The sequence below is a fragment of the Suncus etruscus genome, chromosome 3, assembly GCF_024139225.1.
Source record: "Suncus etruscus isolate mSunEtr1 chromosome 3, mSunEtr1.pri.cur, whole genome shotgun sequence".
NCBI classification, from domain to species: domain Eukaryota; kingdom Metazoa; phylum Chordata; class Mammalia; order Eulipotyphla; family Soricidae; genus Suncus; species Suncus etruscus.
Window position 1 is genome coordinate 60,783,755 of NC_064850.1, and position 23,488 is coordinate 60,807,242.

At 34.0% G+C, this 23,488-nt stretch overlaps 1 protein-coding gene across 1 annotated transcript in view; it reads left to right on the top strand.

The window, feature by feature from the left end:
• The window catches only part of LOC126004327 (complement factor H-like), a 104,929-nt gene extending 85,198 nt beyond the window's left edge, over window positions 1-19,731 (top strand). The window contains 6 exon segments of the mRNA XM_049770776.1: window positions 73-252; window positions 2,185-2,361; window positions 14,089-14,268; window positions 14,651-14,842; window positions 17,184-17,360; window positions 19,469-19,731. Coding sequence (XP_049626733.1) covers window positions 73-252; window positions 2,185-2,361; window positions 14,089-14,268; window positions 14,651-14,842; window positions 17,184-17,360; window positions 19,469-19,731 — 1,169 coding nt within the window.
• The last annotated feature ends 3,757 nt before the right edge of the window (window positions 19,732-23,488 follow it).

Genomic DNA, 23,488 nt, shown 5'->3' on the forward strand with positions numbered 1-23,488 from the left:
AGTCAGTCTTTTGTTTATATGCATATAAAAATAATTTATATTCTAATAAAAACATACTTTAATTTTTTACAGTGGAGGACAGAACATGTGAAAATATACCTAAACTTGATCATGGCTTTTCTGAACTTTCTGTTTCTCCTATTTATCATGGCGATTCAATAAAGTTCAACTGCGCAAAAGGATTTACAATGATTGGACAGAGATCAGTTACATGCCTCAGTGGATAGTGGACCCAACTTCCTAAGTGTATTGGTACAAGTCTATCTTCAAATTTTCTTTGACTAAAGTTTGTTATTTTTTAATACCCATTTAAATTTTAGGTATGTCCTTGAAAATGTAAGGTCTTAAACTATAATGAGTACAAACATATATCATTCATAGTTCATTATGTATCAAGAGAGAAATAATAATAAATTCTCAATATAATTTTGGGGCCAGAGAGATAGCATGGAGGTAGTGTGTTTGCCTTGCATGCAGAAGGATGTTGGTTCGAGTCCCGACATCCCATATGGTCTCCTGAGCCTGCCAGGAGCGATTTCTGAGCGTAGAGCCAGGAGTAACCCCTGAGTGCCGCCGAGTGTGACCCCAAAACCAATATATATATATATATATGAATCTTTCTATGACAAATGTCATTTACAAATGTGTAGATAAATTTTTTTTGAATTTTATTTATTTTTTAACATAATTTTTATTTTAATTGTAGTGGCTTACATATCATTCACAGTAATATTCCAGGTACATATTTACATTGAATCAAGGGAATTCCCACTACCGAATTGTCCTCCCACAACCCCTCCCATTCTGCCTCCCATATCCTCCACTCTTCCCCCCCCCCAGGGGCTGCTAGAATGCATGATAAATTTTAATTATAGTTACTTATATCCTGGAAATATAAATTCTAATAATGAGGAAAAATTACTGTATTTGTTTCTATATCATATCATTCCTTTCAGGCCCAGAGGACTAGAAAAAAAATTCAAGGAAAATACTCACTGCTCTTCTTTTATAAGAAGTATTGCTTCTCTCATCAATGACAGTGGTATTTTCTGTCTCACATACAACTAAAAAGAGGGTGGATAGGTAGAAGGCCTATAAATCAGTAGCAAAACTTAGTCATAGAAGAATGTCCTGATTTTCCCCCCAAAATTAATCTGGTTTATGCTCTCCAATCTGTAAGTTAATCTTTCTCCTTTTTAAAATTTTCCATGTATGTATATATATATATATATCAGTATTTATCACAAAAATATTTTATTGATTATTCTGGCAATTCTGCCAGAATTTTAGAATAGTCAATAAAATATTTCTGTGATAAACTGATTCTTGGGCTATAATAAATCGAATACTATTAAAAAGAAATGCATATTCCTAATCACAAGTAAATGACTCTGGTCTTTGAATGACTATATCTTGGGATCAACTAGGAGAAACCTGAGAACCATAGTCCAATATTTAAAGTGAAAGCTGGTTCTCCAGTTTTATTTAGTTACCAGTTTTTAGTCATTAATTATTACAAGAATGTAGAACTTTCACACATATCCCATTAAAGATTCATACTGTATTTTTCACTGGTGTTGATCTATATGAAACATTAAACAAAAATATTTTCAGTTTTCTGGTTTTTGATTCTAAATTCTCCCTACTCTCCCCTTAATTATCACTCAAATTTTCTTTCTTTTTTCTTTATTATGTAACTCTCTCTAGCTAGAAATTTTATTTGCTTTGTTGGAAAAATACATATTAAATAAATGAAATACAAGTTCTACTTCAGATAATGGCTTTTATGTAAATGTTTAAAGGTTACATATTAAAAATAATGTATAGATGCTTAAAGTCAAGAAGTAAATAAATACAAGCATTGCACAGATTTTAAATATGAGACCAAATTTACTTATGTGATGATTATTAAAGATAATCCCCAAAAGTAAATCTTTTAGGATTTATAATTCTCAAAGTAGAATATATCCAATGATGAATATTTTTATTGAAATGTCTAGAATTGGACACAGACTATGTTCATATGTAAAGTCTATTACAGGTAATATAATCAGAAAAAATCTTGATTGATGAGGTCTATAAGCATAAATTGTTTCATTTTACTACTGACTATATCATTATTTTTTGTAATAATTTCTTCACTTCTTAAAATTAACTTTTCAAGGAAATGTTTTCATTTCATAGCAACACACAAACTTCAGACGTGTTCAGGATTAACATTGGCTTTTACTAATCTAAGCCTATCAGCTAAGCTTGAATTTAATCATAATGGAAGTATAAATTACATATGTAGAGGAAAATCAGAACTCAAGCACTCAACCTGCATAAATGGAAAATGGGATCCTGAAATAAACTGCAATGGTGAGCTCTTAAGTAATGATTTTTTTAGACCTTTATTTTGTTGTTCTTAAATTTTGAAAGTATTGCCATTGTGTATTTGCAAATATTGCTAATTAAACTCATTATTAAAATTAGTTTAAAATTGAAGGTAATTTAGAAATTAGCCAATTTCTAAATTTTAGTTAAATCATGAGCATTTTTTTCTTTTCTTTTTTTTTAACCAAACCCAGCGATGCTCAGGATGCCTTCCTGGCATGCTCAGGGGGCCATGTGGAATGCCGGTGACCTAACTCAGGTCAAGCGCGTGCAAGGCAAGCACCCTACCCACTGTTCTATCGCTCCGGCATTTTTAAACTACATTACACACCTACCAAAAAGTTGTTTATTATTATAATCATTATTATTATTATTTTGATCATTGGAAACACAATCATCCACTAGAACTATAATATTGCTCCTACCTTCTACCTTCCTCTCCTCTTTTATATTCAGTTCTATTATCAGTGCCCATGGGTTCATTTTTTAAAAATAATATTTATGTTTAAGCACCAAGACTACAAACATTTTTGTAGTTGGGTTTCAGTCTTAAAAAAAACACCCCCTTCACCAGTGAAACCTTCCCACCACCAATGCCTCCAACTCCCTCCTCCCCAACTCCCTGCCTCTACTGCAGGCATTAAATTTCTCTCACTCACTATCATTGTCATTATAGTTGTCAGTGTAGTTGTTTCTCTAACTGAACTCGCCACCTGGGGCCCTCATCTCTATTGTCTCTGGGTATTATTGCAATAATGGTTTTTACTTTTCTTAAAATCTATAGATAAGTGCAACTATTCTGTTTCTATCTCTTTCCCTCTGACTTATCACATTCAGCATAATAGTTTCCCTGGTCATCCATGTATAGGAAAATTTCATGACTTCATTTTTGGTGGCGGCTGCAAAGTATTCCATTGTGTATATGTACCACAGTTACTTTAGATACTCATCTGTTGCCAGATATCTGGGTTGTTTCCAGATTCTGGCTATTATAATTAGCACTGCAATAAATATAAGTGTTCAAAAGGCATATTTGTATTGTGTATTTCTATTCTTAGGGTATATCACTATAACCTAATCTGGTTTTGGTATCAGAGTAATGTTAGCTTCATTAAAACTATTTGGTAGTGTTTCTATTTCTTCAATTTCTTATAAAAGCTGGAGTATTGGCAGTAGGTCATCTTGAAAGGTTTGAAAGAATTTGTTAGTGAATCCATCGGAGCCGGGGCTTCTATTTTTGGGAAGACTTTTGATTACCATTTTTATTTTGTCAATAGTAATGGGTCTGTTTAGATATTGTAGATCATCCTGGTTCAGATATAGAAGATTATTAATCCAAAGATTTATTCATTTCTTCCAAATGTTCTTGTTTTGTGGCATAAAGTTTCTCCAAGTAGTTTCTGAATCTTTGAATCTGAGTCTTTGAATCTCTCTTGTGTCTATAGTGATCTCCCCTTTTTTGTTTCTAATTTGGTTTATTAATTTTTTCTCTTTTTCTTTCTTTGTGCTTTTTGCTAGTGGTTTATTGATCTTGTTGATTTTTTTTTCAAAAAATTAACTTTTGCTTTCTTGATCTTTTGAGTTCTGTTTTGGATTTCCACTTTATTAATTTTTGATCTGCACTTTGTTATTTCCTTCTGCCTACCTATTTTTGGTTCATTTTGTTGATCACTTTATAATTTTATAAATTAGGTTATTGAGTTATTTATGTACGTCCTTTTTTTCATTCCTGATATGTGCTCGCAAAGCTATAAATTTTTCTCTTAGTACCACCTTTGCCATGTTCCACAAATTCTGATAATTTGTATCTTTGTTCTCATTTGTTTTCAGGAATTTTTTGACTTCCTCGTTTATTTTATCTCCGACCCAGTAGTTGTTTAGTAGTGAGCTGTTCTATTTCCAGGTGTTAAAACTTTTTGTGTCTGTAGTTCACTTCTAATTTTAGTGCATTATGATCTGAGAGGGTAGTTTATACAATTTCTATCCTCTTAATTTTATAAAAATATGTTTTATGGGCCAGTTTGTGGTCTATCCTGGAGAATGACCCATGTTCACTAGAGAAGAATATGTATCCACATTTCTCCTTTGAGAGATAGTATATTCCTGTTAGGTTTCATCTTGGTTGACCTGTTAATGGGTGACAGAGCAGTGTTGAGATCTCCCAATATTGTTGTCTTGCTATTGATGTCTTCTTTCAGATTTGTCAACAATTGTGTTAAATATTTTGCTGGTCCCTCATCGGGTGCGCATATGTTAGGAGTGTAATTTATTAATGTTTTATGTATCCCTTGATTATTACAAAATCTTTGTCCCTTATACCTTTTTAAGTCTAAAGTTTGTGTCATCTGATATTAATATGTCACTCCAGCTTTTTTAAGAGAGTCGTTTTCTTGGATGACTTTTCTTCCAACCTTTGATTTTGAGTCTATATTTGTTCTGACTATTTAGATGTGTTTCTTGTAGGCACAGACTACTGGATTCAACTTTTGATACATTTTGCCACTCTGTGTCCCTTAACTGTTGCATTTTGTCCATTGACGTTGAGAGATATAATTGTTATAAAATTTAGTGTTATCTTTCTGAAGGAGTTTGGTGTTTATGTTGGTCTGTCTTGTCTAAGAGTCGACATTTCATTTTGTTTTTAAGGTTTGTTTTCAGTCTGTACAATTTCTGAGCTGTTGTTTATTTGTGAAGCTATGTATGCTTTCTTCAAACCTGGATGTGAGTCTGGCTGGGTGCAGTATTCTAGGCAAAGCATTCCTTTCGTTGAGTTTTGTCACTATATTCCACAACTGCCTTTGGGCCTTGAGGGTCTCCTGTGACATATCTGCTGTAAATCTTAAAGATGTTCCAATGAATGTAATTTTCCTTTTGATCTTGCTGCTTTCTGTATTCTGTACTTATTTTTGGGACTGTATTTGTGAGTAAGACTTGTCGTAGGATAATTTTCTTCGGATCTCTTTTAGTTGGTACTCTTAGGGGATATAGAATTTAGTTTCAGGCACTCTTTAGCTGTGGGAAATTCTCTGCAATGATGTCCTTAACTGTTGATTCTTCCTAGGGATATTTTTCCTGGGTCTCTGAGACTCCAATGATTCTTATGTTGTTTCTGTTCAGTTTATCAAAGACTTCTATATTTCATCTGTTCCCATTCTTTGAGAATTTTTTACATTGTCTGATCATTTGCTTTAAGGTTTTTTTTCTGATCTTTTCTGTTGTCTAGAGTTGTTATGCATCTCATCTTACAGCTCACAGATTCGGTCTTCAGCTGCTGTTACTCTGTTGGAGAGGCTTTCCAGTGAGTTTTTCATTTCATCTACTAAGTTTTTCAATTCTGTTATTTCAGTTTGGAGTTTCAGATTTCTATTTTTATATCCTCTTAATTTTTTTTTTTATGGTTTTTGGGCCACACCCGGTAACGCTCAGGGGTTACTCCTGGCTATGCGCTCAGAAGTTGCTCCTGGCTTGGGGGACCATATGGGACACCGGGGGATCGAACCGCGGTCTGTCCAAGGCTAGCGCAGGGAAGGCAGGCACCTTACCTTTAGCGCCACCGCCCAGCCCCATATATCCTCTTAATTCTTATTTGCGTTTTGTTCAGCTCCATCCATGCTTTCTTTGAGTTCTATGAACATCCTCCATATTTCTTCTCTAAACTCATCTGAGAGGCCTAATAGGTGGTTGGCACTTTTTGGGTTAGCATAGCTGCCATCTTCATTCTCTATGCACTGTTTTGCCTGCATTGTTTCCCCGTTGTCACACTTGTAGTATGATGTTTTCTGTGTGTTGTGCTGGGATTCATAGACTAGGACATGTGCAAGGCCATGGTTTCTTAACCCAGTGGAGCAAGCCTATAAGGACAAAACCAGAACCACAGGCCACAAAATGTATGAGGATGAGCTGTTGGAGGTCAGAGTCTAGGGGTTTAGGGAACTGGGGTGAAGGAGAGAGAGTAAAACTGAACATATATCTTATCACAGTTGAAATGCAGGAAGGCAGTCTGATATCTGTGGTAGCTGATACAGAAGCAGTGACAGCTCAGCTGCACACCTTTGCCGATATATCATGACTTTTATTGAGGCACTAAAAATGTCCTGCATGGGCTTGAATACAACTAGCCAGCGCTGCATATAGTCTACAAAACACTGTCAGGAATAAGGCTTGATACAGATACAAGAGTAAATCTTGAGCACAACCAAGTGTGACCAATCGGTGGCAGAGATCCTGTTTAATTCCTTATTACAGTTTGAGGTCCGTGTTGGGGCAACATCTATAACCTGAGCCCCAGTCTCCAAAAAGAACTTGTTAGATGCAAATCTGGAAGCAAACGTTGATGCAGGAAATAATGTACAGTGAAAAGATATAAAAACAGATTCAGGAAATCCAACACTCAAACAAGGAATCCCACCACACCAGCCTTCTGCTGCTCCTAAAAAGGAAAGCAGCTTAGTGGAGAAAGATCGAAGAAATGAGCCCCACTGGATCATTTTGGCTTAGTTTTTTTGTTTCTCTGATGCTTTCCTTATATCTATGCAAAATCATTTCGTATTTGACTTTCTCAGTTTTTCATGTTGTAAAAGAAATAATTTGAATTTCTTTCATTTGATGCAAATTTCAAATTTGTTTTGTTTTATTTTGGGGGGGAGTCACACCTGATGACATTCAGGGATTACTCCTGGCTATGTTCTCAGAAATTGTTTTTGGCTTGGGGACCATATGGGATGTCAGAGATATAACCAAGGTCCATCCTGGGTCAGCTGCATGCAAGGCAAATGCCCCACCGCTGCAACCACTCCCTATAGCTCCAGCCCCAGATTGCAAATTTTTATCATTTTTCTTTAAAAACAAGTTGTTCCTATGTCTTAGCTATTATAACTAATGCTGTAGTAAACATTGCAGGTCATTTGACTTCAAGTTCATTATTTCTTATTTGAAATATGCCAGAAGTGAGATTGCTGCATTATGCAGCAGTTATATTTTAGTTTTTGGAAGATGCTACATACCGTTTTTTAATATAGTGTTCCAATTTCCATTCCCACCAGTAGTGTACCAAGGTTTCTTTTTAACCATACCTTTACCTTGTTACAGTCTTTTAGATTTTCATATTACCACATGTGTTATATCTCACTGTGGTTTGAATTTGTATTTCCCCTAATAAATATTTATGAATATTTTTTCAATTAGTGTCTTCAAGTTCCTATTTAGGTAGTAGGCTCTTTGCTCAGAGACCACTCCTTATGTTGTTTGGGGGACCATATGGGAGTGCTGGAAGTGCTGGAGTTTGAACCCAGATCAGTTGTGCGTAAGACAAATGGTTTACTTGCTGTATTATTTCTCCAACTCCTGTTTCTGTTGATTTATTTCTCAACGTAATTTCATTGTGTGTAAATATCTATTAACATTTCTGTTGAAACCACTAAGTAATTTGGATATTACAACTGAAATTTACCAGGCTTGTTGCTGTCTTCTTTTTTTCCTCTTTGTCTTTTGCTTGCCAATGTCTCTTTCCCAACTATAGGACACATTGTTGTTATTGGTGGTAGTGGTGGTGGTGGTGGTGATGGTGGGCCGTACTCGGTGGAACTCAAGGGATACTCCTGGCTCTGCATTCAGAAATAACTTCTGGCAGGCTCAGGGAACCATATGGGATGTCAGGAATCAAACCCGGGTCTGTCCCAGGTAGGCCACATGCCAGGCAAACTCCCTACTGCTATGCTATCATTCTGGCCCCTGTAGGACACTTTAACTCTTTATCTTCAATGTTTTCATGAATTTACTCAAATCTAGACTAACAGAAAGTGGTTTCACATCAATGCAAGATAAGTTATTATCTACAGTTCAGCAATCTCAGTTCTTTTTAAATGCTTTAAAATTATATTACATTATTCAACACACACAGTTTTCCCTTTGTTTTTGCTGTTGTGCTGCAATGACAAGGCATTTTTACACACTTAGTTGTACTTGCCAGAGATTGCTACTTTGGTCTGTCTTAGAAGATCCCAAATGGCATTCAGCAGGTCCATAGTCTTGAACCTGCACAGCAAACATTCCTTCTCTCAGCTTTCTACAGATAACCTGAGCACTTTTTAAAGAAAAATTATATTTTCAGAAAATTAAGTACACATGTTCTCTGACATATTCCTTTAGGTTACTTAAGGTTGTGATAGTTATATTTTTATATACCGCATTTATTCGAGTATAACGTGCACTCATGTATAACGCACACCAATAATTTTCTATTAAAAATCAGTATAAAATTTTGTTTCAAACCAAGTATTGCAATTGACAAAAAAAAGAGTTGCTGAACACCTGTGGCCATGATAAAAATCATTTATTGACAACATGAACTGGTATAAACTGGTATAAACCTAAATAAAATTACCAGTAACAATATTTATTTAAAATGCTTCAAAGTCAGATTCATCATCAGGTACATTAAAGTTCCCATTCTTCCTGAGTTAATTTTTCATCAGTGTCCCAGTTGGCAGGAACATCTGTTTCTCCAGTTTCTTGGCTTTCTTCTAAGTCTGAATTCCACAGCAGGCCATTTTCTGTGCCAATTTTGATGCCTGTCTTCAAAAAACTCTTGATGATCATTTCTTTTGGTATGTTTTCCCATGATGTTTGAACCCAGGATGTCACAAGAGATAGGCCAGGTTTCTTGTGGTGCATGGCTGCAGCCCAGAAAAGGCGCAGTGCAAAAGGTGCAGTGCAAACTCACAATTCGCCTACACCCTCATTGGACAGGCCGCCACTGCCACCCCACCATAGCCCTCGTTTATAAGGCGCACCCAAACTTTGATTTCTTTTTTTAGTAGAAAATATTGCGCGTAATATTCCAATAAATACAGTACTTTAAACCATCTGTATAGCCAATTGTTCCAGAGCACTGAATATCACTTGCTGATCTTTACAGTCTATTTACCTCTTTCCACTCTACTCATATTACTTTGATAATTTTAGAGTTACATCTTAATATTTGAGATGTAGTCTTTCATTCTGCTAAATATAGTTAGTCAAGGGAAATATTATTGCTATCTAAAAATATCTGCTTGTCTACTAAAAAGGGTGATGTGTATAAAAAAGAAATATTAGGGAGAATTAACATTTTAACTATATTAAGTATTCAATTCATAATTATTACATATTGCTTAAGTTATTTTTGAGTCTGTTTTGTGGAAGTATTTTAGTATAGACTTATAATTTAAAAATTATTAATATTTTAAATTTTAATATTACACATGCATTTTTCAAGTTTACATTTCCATAATTTTGCTCCAGGTATAATTAACACATTTAGTTTTTAAATGTAGATTATATGCTTTCAAACTAAAATAGATACCTTAGTCATTTTAGTCTTGTTTCTTAGCTCTATTAAAAGCTATTCTTAGCAATGAAAATTATTATAGTCAAATTTTAGGTATTTTTTAAATTTCTCTCAATTTTGTATTTTATGAACATATTGTTTCCTTCTTTCTAATTAGATTTTTGGTTTTTTGATTTTTTGGCCACACCACGTGATGCTCAGAATTTATTCCTGGCTAAGCTCAGAAGTCGCTCCTGGCTTCGAGGACCATGTAGGACGCCGGGAGATGGAACAGCGATCTGTCCTAGGTCAGACACATACAAGACACATGCCTTACCACTGAGCCACTGCTTCAGCCCCTCTAATTAGATTTTAATGTTAGTCTTTTGCTCATTTTTCAGGTACAACATAAGATGTATATTTAAACCACACTTATTTAAAATGTAAATGTTTAAAACTTAAAAGTTGTAGTTATTTTATTTTTATTTAATTGTATGTAAAGTTCTAACTCTCTTAATGTCTTCTTTAAAATTGTTAATCATTTATAAATTTGTAGTTTAACTTTCAAATATTTGTGGGGTTTTTTTAGAGGGGTTTTTTGTTTTGGGCTTGGGGGCCAAAGCTACTGGCACTCAGGAGTTAATCCTGGCTCTGCACTCAGAAATCACTCTTGGCAGACCAGGGGACTGTATGAGATGTCAAGGATTGAACCTGTGTTAGTCCTTAGTTAGCTGCATGCAAGGCAAATGCCCTATCCACTGTACTAACACTCCAGCCCCAGTTATATTAATGTTTTTATAATTTATTACCTTTAACCTTCTTTTATTTTATGTAGAAAATTGGAATGCTTAATGTATACAGTTTGATGGGTACAGTGGATGATTTCAAATAAATTACTTCTTATCAAGAATTTACTCATAGGAATTTTTAAATAAATGAAATAGCAATGATGTCACACATTAAAATCTATAGTATACAGAAAAAGCAAAGATATTTATAAGTTTAAAATAGATTTTATAAAATAGAATAATAGTAAGGCAACAAAAAAGTAAGGCAACATAAAATTTAGAAATGAGAAAGCAGAATCCCTGAGATAATGAAGAAAAAAGATAAAATTAAAGTATAATTAATATAAAAGTATTAAAAACCAAGAATTATTTCAAGAATAATTTTTAGTGACTCTATATAAATAGACCAACATTTGGCAAGCTACTGAGATGCACTACAAATTTAAAATAGTAGGGAAAACGATTAAACATCAAAGAAAAAAATAATTACTTTTCAATGCATTGAAAATTACACCCAGATATTTAAAATATAAATAGCAAAAATATTTTGATCAAATACAAATGTTCTTTTAACATGAAAAAATATTAAGTATGAATAAATTATATTCATTCATTTAATTATTTTCATAAATTGAGTTTACACTTTTGGACGATTGATAAGATTGATAAAAATTCCCTAATATATTTACATTAAATAAAGTATGACAGAAATAAACAAAATCAAGAAATCATAATGACATTTAAAGGCTGAGTAAAGAATCTTCTCCAATAAAAGAGGTCTTCAGATTAAGCCCTAAAATACCACTGAAATTTGTAACATTTACAGGAGTTCAGAGAAGATTATAGGAGAACCTATTATACCATGCTGGTCAGGATATAAAAAATGTCAGGATAATTTTCTAGTAACAAGATGCATATGTCAATTTACATGTGTTTAGGTAGTATAAGCCTACTAATAGATTTCACCTCTAGGGAAGGTTTGAATGTTAAATTTTGCTTTATAAGAAGTGAAATTTTGATTCTTTTTTGTATTAAAAAAAAGTAAATTCTTTAATGGAATCATCATGAGATACAGTTACAAAGTTGTTCATGATTGAGTTCTTGTGTTGTTTCCAAATTCTGGCTCTTCTAAAGAGTGCTGCAATGAATATAGGAAAGTAGATGCCTTTTCTGCATTGTGTTTTTGCACTTCTAGAGTATATTTCCAAGAGCAATATTGCTGGGTTGTATGGAAACTCAGTTTCCAGTTTTTGGAGCAATATTCATATTGGTTTCCAAAATGGCTGGACCAGTGACATTCCCACCAACAGTGATTGGGAATCTCTTTCTCCCCACATTGCATCAGAACTGATTGTTCTTGTTCTTTGTGGTATGTGCCAATCTCTGTGGTGTAAGATGATATCTCATTATTATTTTTACTTGCATCTCCCTGATGATTAGTGATGTGGAGCATTTTTTCATGTGTCTTTTGGCCATCTGTATTGCTTCTTTGAGGAATTATCTGTTCATTTCTTCTTCCCATTTTTGGATGGGGCTAGATATATTTTTCTTGCTAGGTTCTATCAGTGCCTTGTATCTCTTAGATATTAACCCCTTATCTAAAGAGTAATGGATGAATAGTTTCTCCCATTCGTCATTAATATTTGTAGCCTTATTTCTGTTTCCTTTGAGGCACAGAAGCTTCTCTGTTTAATGTAGTTCCATTTGTCTATCTTTGCTTCCACTTGTTTGGCCCAGTGCTGTTTCATCCTTGAAGATGCCTTTAGCTTTTATGTCATGAAGCAGTCTGTTCATGGTTTCATCTACTGTTGTTTTCATTTTCATCTCCCTCTCTTGACCAAAACTCTATTTACATTTTTATTATTTATTAATAAGAATTCACAATAAGCTTCCACTAGTATAATATATTATATAGACTTAGTTATATTTTTTGAGGAGCTGAAGAGATAGTACAGTGGTTGAAGCCCTTGACATGAATGCTGCTCACCAACTCAGGATGATTCCCAGCACCCCATATACCAAGCTCTGACAGGAGTGATACCGGAAGAATAAGCCAGTAATAAGACATAAGCAAATCTGACTGCACTCAAAGTTGCTCAAAGATTACTCCCAGCTCAAGAGCTCAAGTTCCTGGAGGTGAATAGGGGCATGTCATGCCAAGGATTGAATTTGGGCCTACCACACGTCTCAGTCCTTGGAGCTATTTCCTCCATTCTATTAAGAAGGTTTTAACTTAGGGCTGGAGTGAAGGTACAGGGGTAGGACTGCAGGACTCTGAGGTTTCTGCTTTCCCCACGATAGTTTTTGCTTTTTCTAAAACTGCTTCTTTATACTCCCTTTGTTAGCTAGTTAGCTTGTGGGAATGTGGCCTTTACATACAGGTTGTAAGCAAAGGGAAACATAGACACAGAACATGGCACCCACATCTGTACACTCAGGATAAACCTTAACAGATCAGCCTTGTAACAAGTGAATTATGTATCTGTGGCATTTGAATGGTGTATCCCTTTTATCTGCTTCTTAGAGCTAACCGTTTAACTCTGACACATGGACACTCTTGACATGGCTTATATATACCCTTACTCCCATAAATTCAGGGTCCTTGACTGGAAGCCTGTTCTCAGGTGGAAGTATTGGCCCCTTAACTAGCTAAGCAAATAAAACCCCTCTTTGTGTCTTGCATTGCCAGGTGGTCTTTTTGTCTTATCTCTGGGCTGCTAGCTCAAACCCAATAGGACAATTGCTTTATACACAATTTCTCCAGTTTTATTTGAAGCAACATTTATGGTCCCAGTAACTGCAAGAGCAAATAAAGAGAAGGGGCAAATAAAAAAGGTTCTAATTCATTCTTGGTGCACTTGATTGAAAATATTTCTTTAAAATTTTGGGGGACAGAGCTATAACACAGTGGTAGGGCCTTTGTCTTGCACACAGCCAACCCAGAACAGACCTGGCTTCAATTCTAGGCATCCAATATGGTCCACTGAGCGATTTCAAAGTGCAGAACCAGGAGTAATCCCTGAGCACTACCAGGTGTGACCCAAAACCAAAAGAAAATTAAAATAAAAAATAAAATTTTCTATATAATTATTATTGAATGCCTGTAACTGAGTGTGATTCAATTTTAACATTCTAATGGGACAAAATAATCAATTAGTTTTTTAGTCATCCAAGATTAATCACCAAAAATAATCAATGTAAGAAAATATAAGCTCATCAAAATATAGAAATCAAATGTTATCTTTCAAGGGTTTTTTGTTGTTTGTTTGTTTGTTTGTTTTTGTTTGGGGGGATCACACTCAGCAGGTTACTCCTGGCTCTGCGCTCAGAAATCGCTCCTGGCGAACTCTGGGGATGGAACCTTGTTCTATCCCAGGACAGCCACATGCAAGGCAAATGCTCTACCACTGTGTAATTACTCCAGCCAAAATGTCATCTTTTAAAGTGCTATACAGTTCAAAACTAGAACATATTATACAAAGAATATACTGTTATTCATCCATTTATTATTAAACTCAACTTATTATTAACTCAACTTGTTATTGAGTTTTATATTTATTTAATTGTCCATTTAGTATTTTAACAGTTTAAATTGAGAAAATTAATTTTATATTTTAGAACAAATACAACTATGCCCACCTCCACCTCAGATTCCCAATACTCGTACGATGACAACTACAGTAAATTATCATGTTGGAGAAAAAATATCAATTCTCTGTGAAGAAAATTATCTCATTCAGGAGGCAGAAGAAATTGTGTGCAAAGATGGAATATGGCAATCAATACCACATTGTGTAGGTCAGTATTGCACCACTTGTGTATAATACTCATTTCAATATGTAAATTTTTTAATTAAGGCCTTTATATTTATTCCGAAGTTTGGAGTTCAAAATCAACCATCATTCTTCTAATGCTAGTGTAAACAAATGCAGAAAACATTGGGACCACCATGCAAAATCAGACATATTTATTGATGAATTATAAATTGATGAAAAAGAAGACAAGTTTGAAGATGTGTATTGAATATATATAATGAGATTTCTTGGAGACATATAACCTTGCAAGTTTCAATGTATTTTTCATTCTTTGAATAATTTGATTTGCTCATATTTTTCTTGTTTAAAATCCTAGTGTCTTTTTTTTTATAATTAAACAATATATCTTTTCTTCTCTGCTTTAGAAAAGGTCTCATGTTCTCAACCACCTCATATTGAACATGGAGCCATTAAATCATCTAGTTCTTCATTGGAGCCCACACTTTACCCACATGGGACCAAATTAAATTATGTTTGTCAAGTTGGATTCAAATTATTAGGAGAAGATTGGATAACATGCTCCATGGGCAAATGGAGTTCTGTACCACAGTGTGTAGGTGAGTACAGTACAGAAATTAACATTTACTTTTGGTGTATTTCATTAAAAATAATCAATGTCATCAAACATAAGTAACATATAAAAACTTAAGTTTATATATGCATAGTTTATGGATTTTATTAATTTTCACATAATTATTAAACTTTGGGGGGGTTGTGTCACACCAGCGGTGCTCAGGAGTTACTCCTGGCTCTGCACTAAGAAATCGCTCCTGACAGGCACTGGGGACCATATGGGATGCCAGGATTCGAACCACTGTCCATCCTGGATCGGCTGCGTGCAAGACAAATGCCCTGCCACTGTCCTCTCTCTGGCCCCTAATTATACATTTTATAAATTGCAATTTATGAAAATTAATTGATTGAAATTCTATTTTATTAGTATATAATCTGAAAATCATGATAAATTGGCTCCTTTATAATTTGAATTTTGATGATTTCTTTGTCTTGCCTGATGACTGTTACTGAATTTCCAAATCTCTATTGAACAATAGTGGAGATAGTAGACAACTTGGGGAATGCTTTCAGAGTTTCACCATTAAGAATGATAATGGCTGCAGAATTGTTTATATAGATGACCATACTATTGTTTTTATAGATGACCATACTATTTTTGAGGAAGATTTCTTCCACTCCTATTTTGTTAAGCCTTTTTAATCATGAATGGATGGATGGTAGGTCTTATTGAAAGCTTTTCTACATCAACTAATATCATGTTTTTGTTTTTACTTTAATTGATATATGAAATTATGGCAATTAACTTTGAGTATGTTGAACCATTCTTGCATTTCTGAGATGAAACCTATATGATGTGGTGTGTGATCTTCTTAATATGATGTTAAAGTCACTTAACTAAGGCCTTTGCATCAATGTTTATCAGGAAGATTAGTCAGAAATTTTATTTTTAATAGCTTTTAGTATTAGTATAATGCTGATTTCTGGAAATATTAGGAAGGAAATCATAAAATTTCGTTTTAAGTTGGATGAAACTGCAGAATATCATGTTTAGTGAAGAAAGCCAGAAAAACAAACACTGGATGACTTCACTTATCTGTAATATATAGAATATTGTGAGGAGGAAAGGCATGGTTGTAAAGGGGTTTGCCCAGATTATCCCTGATCCATGACAATAGAGATGAAAAAGGCAAGGAAGGAAAGAAATGTTGGATGTTGGATAGAAAAATATAAAATGCAGACAGACAAACATGACAGATGTAGGGTCAGGTACCTTAAACTCACTGATAGTATAGATTTGTCTATATGTAAACCACATATATTTGTGCAGTATATGCACATATGTGGCTTCACACAGACATAAATGTATAATCTACAGAGAGAACAATACCGCAAGCATGCAATCTAAACTACAATAACCCGAATTAGAAATGCTTCTGAAGGGCTGGAGAGATATGAGAGCGGTAGGTTGTTTGCCTTGATTGTGGCTGACCCAGGAGGGACCTGGTTCAATTCCTGGCACCCATATGGTCCCCCAGCCTGCCCGGGGTAATTTCTGAGTGCAGTCAGTAGTAAGACCTGAGCTCTGCTGGGTGTGGCCCAATAACCAGTCAATCAATTAATCAACCAATAAATGAAGTTTTTTTTTTAAAGAAAATAAATGTTTCTGAAGCTCAACTAAGTAAATAACTATGCTTATAACAATGTAAAACAATTTGCCTAAAATTTAGTAAAAAAAAAAGAAAATAGTATCACTTAAAAATTCTAGTACTTTTTATTAAAACTCAGTGTCCACGAACAAGAGATAATCAGAGAGTAATGTAGCTGACCAGGGTTTGATCTACAGTACTATCTATGGTTCACTAAGCAGCCCCCAAGGTGTAGAGCAAAAAGTAATCATAAGCATTGATGAATATGATCCTAAAACAAAAGTAAAAAGATAAACACAATCGACCTATTTATAGATGTTTTTCAACCATGTTACTACCTACACATTTTACTTTTGCATGTTTTAACAGTATTTGTTATATTATAATGTTTGCTTTGCAACCAGATTTTTTATTTTCTTCCTACCATGTATTATTTCCTACAACATTGTTTTCTCTTATTATTAAATTCTGATTAGGTAAGAAGTAATAGTTTCAGAAATATATTGACAGTCTTAGTTTCAATTTCTCGATCACAATGACAGCTGGACATATACTAGAAAGGCTGACTTAGATATGTGCACCCTCTTTGTGGTACATTATCATAAGTCCCTGAGTTGCAGTTTATTTTCAAATAAATTACCAAGTATAAAGTCATATGAAACTAAATTCTATATGCAGTTACAAAACTAAATGTCAAAGTTACTAACACATCGAATAATTCTTCTATTATTTTAAGGACTTCCTTGTCTATCTCCACCTCATATTTTGCATGGCATAATTCAATTCCACAAATTAGATGGGTACCAATATGGAGAAGAAGTTATGTACAGCTGCACTGAAGGTTATGAAATAGATGGACCTGCAACTGCAAAATGTTTAGGAGAAAAATGGTCCAGTCCGCCAGAATGCATAAGTATCATATATTATACTATTCTACAACTGATTAAATACCTATAAATTAGAATATGAATGGCATAAATATTAAACTAAGTAATAAAAGTGACAAAACTATCTGGAAAAACTTCTTGATTTAGATAGAAAATTAGTCACCCTGGTTTAAAAAAATGACAGCATGAGTAAGATTATATCTTTTTGACATCATCTTGGCTACGCTTTGATTACATTTTACAACTCCTTGTGTCATTTTTGTATCTCAAACATCTCATCAAGAGCATTGATATTCAGTTTTCTATTATTACTGTATAAGTAATTTTCCAAGATATTTGATATTATAGCATTAACAGATATTTACAAATATATATATATACATAGAGATATATACATACACAGACATAATGCAAAAAAGAAATTAATCAGAAGTAACATTAAACTCAATATATATTAAAGTCAAAATATGTGTTCACATATTTTAGGTTTTCAAAATCACCAAATTTATGTCCTACTTTGTAAGATGCATTTGATGCATTTAAGTTAGTATTGCTGCTGTTTTCAAATTATAAGAAAAATTATATTAGAAGTATTTTTAAAAAATATTATTTTGCTATGTTCCTATTAATCTAGAATGTACTTATTTGGGATATTATGAGAGCTTTTTTTCTTGGCAGATTGGTAAAACACAAGTATGTATAGTTTTTTTCTTTCAGAAACAGATTATTTGAGCATACCCAAATTCAATCATGCCATACTCATAGGCCCAGAAAAGAGCTCATATAAGTCAGGAGAACTAGTGACTTTTAGATGTTCAGATAATTACCATTTAGATGGATCCAGATTTGCACTATGTCTTAAGAGCAAATGGTTTGGAGGACCAACATGCAGAAGTAATTCAGTGAAAACTTTAAAGAATTAATTATATTTATTTTATAATATTATGTAATATTTTATTATAAGCATATTTTAGATTAAGTCAAGATGATTTGAATGCTAATACAACACTATGTAATTGTATACTTAATGGCTAATGTGTACTTAATGGTGAATTTATAGCTTAGTAGTTTTTGTTGTAGTCCCTAAAATAGTAAAATCAGCATTTTGGGGACATTAACAAGCAAATATTGAATCATAGACTCATTCAGATCCATTGAATCATAGCTCTGATGATGTGACCCTCAAACTAAGTTAACTTTCTAAGGGATCTTTTCACAATTTGGCTTAAATTATCATAGCTATCACCAATTATATTTTATGTACCCTTTGAAGTTCCCTGATGAATTACTCACTATTCATTGTGGTATTGTTAAAAGGTATTTTCTAAACAATACATTGTTTTATTTGTCTTGAAAAGTGGCTCATACCTTGCGGCACTCGAGCCTTACTCATGACTCTGTCTCAGGAACCTCTACTGGAATTGCTTTGGGGACCAGATTATTTGAACCTTATCTACTGTACTATACCTCTAGCCCCATTACTTCATTTTTTCTGTCATTTCTTCATGAATCCTGTTTGGATCCTCTAATTCATCATCTTCCTTTAGATATGACTTTCAAAGTGTGTTAATATTTTATATATTCCTTAAAGTAAGTTTGTAAAATTAAAAACAGGAACAGTATATTTAGAAACCAAATTCCGATGTCAAGCACATTATAATTATTTCCTATCAGTTATTCATTTATTTTGAATGTATATTAGTTATATTTACTTTTAAAAGAAATAATTTGAAAATTTTAATTTCACTTTCCTAAAAGTGTCTTCTATACTATCCACTAGAAGTTTAAAGTCCAGAGAGACAATTCTTGGGGATGAGCACATGCTGTGCAAGCCAGGAGTAGTTTCTGAGTACTTCTGGAACCAAAATATTAAAAGAAGAAAAGAAACAAAAGGAGATAAGAATATAAAAAGGAAAAGAAGTCTATGAAAATTAACTAGAAGAAAATCTAGAATTCGAAATACTATTGTAAAAAGATTATCATATCTTCACTCAGCCTTGCATTTAAATTATTAAAATTATACTTCTTTCAAGACAATTGAACTATGGATATTAAATATCCCTTAAGATATAGTTATAATTTTATTTGTTAATTTTCTACTCAAAACTGGAAATACTTTGTGCCTCCCATTTAGATGCTTCCTGTGGTTCTCCACCTACAGTGGAAAATGCTATTATACTAAACAAGTTGACACGGTATCCATCTGGTGAGCGAGTACGTTATGAATGCAAAGAACTTTTTTACCTGCATGGAGAAGCAGAAGTACTTTGTCTAAATGGAACCTGGACACAACCACCTCAATGTAAACGTAGAGTATCTGATTTCCCCAAGATTTTAAAAACTACATTAAGTATAAATTTTGCTTGCAGGCACAGAATGATAGATTCAAGTTTTTAATCCATTTGACCACTGTGTCTTAATTGGTGCATTTAGACCGTTGGCATTGAGAAAGATTGTTCTCATACCATTCTTTTATTTATTTTTTTATACATATCTTCATTTAAGCACATTATCTCAATCAAACACATTTATAGTTGGGTTTACTTATAAATAAAAAAAAGAACAACCTTCACCAGTGCAATATTCCTACCACCAATGACCCTATCTGCCACCACCCACCCACCCCTTGCTTGTATTCAAGACAAGCATTCTATTTTTCTCACTCACTGCCATTGTTATAGTAGTTGTCAATGTAGGTATTTCTCTAACTGCACTCACCACTCTTTGTGTAAGCTTCATATTGTGGGGCAGTACTTCTAGCCCTCATCTCTATTGTCTCTGTGTATTACTACAATAATGTCCTTTTTCTTAAAACACATAGATGAGTGAGACTATTTTGTGTCTATCTCTCTCCCTCTGACTTATTTCACTCAGTATAATAATGTATAGGAAAAGTTCATGGCTTCATTTTTTTTCTAACAACTGCATTGTATTCCATTGTGTAAATGTACCACAGTTTCTTTAGTCACTCATCTATTACCAGGAATCTGTTCTTTTTCTCCAGATTCTGACTATTGTAAATAGCTATGCAATAAATATAGGCTTACAGAAGTCATTTTTGTATTGTATTTATGTGTTCCTAGGGTATATCCCTAGGAGTGGTATAGCTGGATCGTATGGGAATTATATTGTTTTCCATAAAGGCTGGACTAGACAACATTCCCACAGCAGTGAATGAGAGTTTCTTTCTCCGGACATCCCCGCCAGCACTGATTGTTCTTTTTCTTTGTGATGTATGCCATTCTCTATGGCATGAGATTGTACCTCTGTTGTTTAGATTTGCATCTCCCTGATGATTAGTGATGTGGAACATTTTTTCATGTATCTTTGGCCATGTGCAGTTCTTCTTTGAGGAAGTGTCTGTTCATTTCTTCTAATTCTTATGGGGCTAGATTTTTTTTTAAGTTCTGTAAGTTCTTTGTGTATGTATCTTCAATGTTAGGCCCTTATATGCTGGGTATTGGGTGAATAGTTTCTCCCATTCTGTGTGTAGTCTTTGGATCCTTGTCACTATTTTCTTTGAGGTGCAGAAGTTTCTGAGCTTAATATAGTCCCATCTGTTTATCTCTGCTTCCACTTGTTTGAAGAGTGCTGTTTCCTCTTTGAAGATGTCTTTAGTCTCAATGTCATGGAGTGTTTTACCTATGTATTCTTCTATATACCTTATGGTTCCAGGTCTGATATCAAGGTCTTTAATCCATTTGGATTTGATCTTTGTGCATGGTGTTAGATAGAGGTAAGAGTTCGTTTTTTTTTTTTTTTTTCATTTAGCTGACCAGTTGTCCCAGCACCACTTGTTAAAGAGGCTTTCTTTGCTCCATTTTGGATTTCTTTCCCTTTTATCAAAGATTAATTGATTGTATATCTGGGGACCATTCTTTTAAATTTCTATTTGAGTTTATAAAGTTTCAGAGCTGTTGTTTACCTTTGAAATGTGTATCTTTCTTTCAAATATGAATAAGAATCTGGCTGGATAAAATATTCTTATTGAGACATTAATTTCGTTGAATGTTTTACTGTAGCCCACCACTCCCTTTGGGCCTAGAGGTTTCCTTTGCTAAATATGCTGTAATTTCCAAAGGTGCTCCTTTGTATATGATTTCCTTCTTTGATCTTGCTGCTTTCTGTATTCTTTAGTTTTCAACATTGTGGTTAGGATGTGTTTTGAAGTATTTTTGTTTGAATCTCTTTTAGTGGGTACATTTTGGCCTCTGGATGTGGGTGCATACACTCTCTAGTTCTAGAACTTCTCAGAAATATCTTTGAGTGTTGATCCTGTCCTCTGGGACACTGATGATTCCTATGCTATTCCTCTTGAATTCATCCCAAAGTTATTTGTCAGCTGTTTATTTATTTTTACTCTTTTCCACATTATGCTGTTGTCTGGAGGTGTTAGGGACTTCATCTTTGAGTACACTGATTCTGTCATCATCAGTTATTAATCTGTAGTGAGGCTTTCCAGTGATTTTTTTCATTTTTAGCCTACCACGTCATTATTTCTGAAGTATTCTCATTTTTGCTCTAATACGTTTGTGTCATATTGACTCTCTGTTCTATAATTTCTTGAACACGCTCAACATTTTGTCTCTAAAGTCCTCATCAGAGAGGTTACAAAGCTTGTTGATAATGTTTGGGCAAACATGATGGGGTTCTATATTGTTTTACCATTAAGAAATTTTCAGTCTGGGATGCATATGTGTGTGTGTGTGTGTGTGTGTGTGTGTGTGTATTATTTGTGTGGCCGAGTGACTGGGAAAAGTACACAGTCACAAAGTGGAGCAGTAACCACACTCTTCTCAGAGAATTGACCTCCATGCAAAAATGGAAAAGCTACTATCTGCCTGCAGTGCAACTCACTGATTCCCATGTTCCCTTAAACATTGATTTCACTATACCTTTCACAATCTCTTATTTTTTTTTATTTCACTATACCTTTCACAATCTCTTATTACAACAAAAAATATTTTAATAACATGAAGGAATTTTAGTTTTAACCAGGAGAAGTAATATGCAGACCTACTCCTGCTTATCATTTCTGATAGATACCTTTATTGCCTTCTTTATATTATACACACTTATATTTTTTACTTCTGAGATAAGAGCTTATATTTTTGGAATAAAATTTTATAGCAATAAAAGTTATTAGAGATCCAGCACACATTGCATTATATATTTTTATAAAACCAACACTTGTCATCTTAGTTATTGGTACTCTGAAACTGGACTTGCTGTTGAATAATGTACAAACCATTTGCATCATAAAATTCAAAATGTTGATAAAGTTTTTTTTTGCTGCAGACATGTTAGCATCCCTAAGCAAAAACTTAGTGGGTTAGATAATTCTCACTAGGAATAAGCAGGTACACAAGGCGGATGAATATGAAATATGAAAATGAAATAAATGAGACCACACAAAATGAATTGTATGGGGACCCACGTCCAAGGGACGAGAGACAAATTTTATTTTTCAGCTGATGACATTTTTAAGCATGGGCTCTGAAATGCAGGGTGTCCTCAGGGAGAACAAAGAGTAGGAGATCTTCTGGAGAAAGTATAATGGGGGACCAGGCCTAGAATCTACATATTAAATGACTGTTCTACAGGTGAGAAAGAGCGCTGTTGGAGGTTGGTAATGGAAGTGTTGTTTTTTTTGTTTGTTTGTTTGTTTGTTTTTGGGTAAGCAGAAAAACAGGTTTATCAAGAAAACAGGAGGAGAGAGACAAAAATATTTATGATGTTTATCTGGTTGCTGGAAAGTAGATTTTTGGGGGGATGGAAATAATTGTTTACCATCATAGAGCTAGACTCAGAAAAACAAGCTGCTGGCACCAGGTTATACGAGTCACAAATAAACTAGGCAGTGGGGAACTTTTGGCAGGCTTTGGTACTGACATTATTTTATCTGTAGGAAAGCTGAGGCCGGATTTCTATAGTGACCAAATAAAGAGAAAATGTACTGTCACAGCCATGTTGGAATTACAGCCAATAATCCACGTAAAGGGTCAAATAATTGACTTCTTTGAATGGGCCTTTGGCAAATAATTCTTTGGGAGGAAGGCACTGCACCAGGAAGGCAAAAAGCCACGTCTGGTGCGTGCTTTCTTTAAGTGGGGGGTAACAATTTTTCAATTAGCTAGGTGGTTTTAGATTCTTT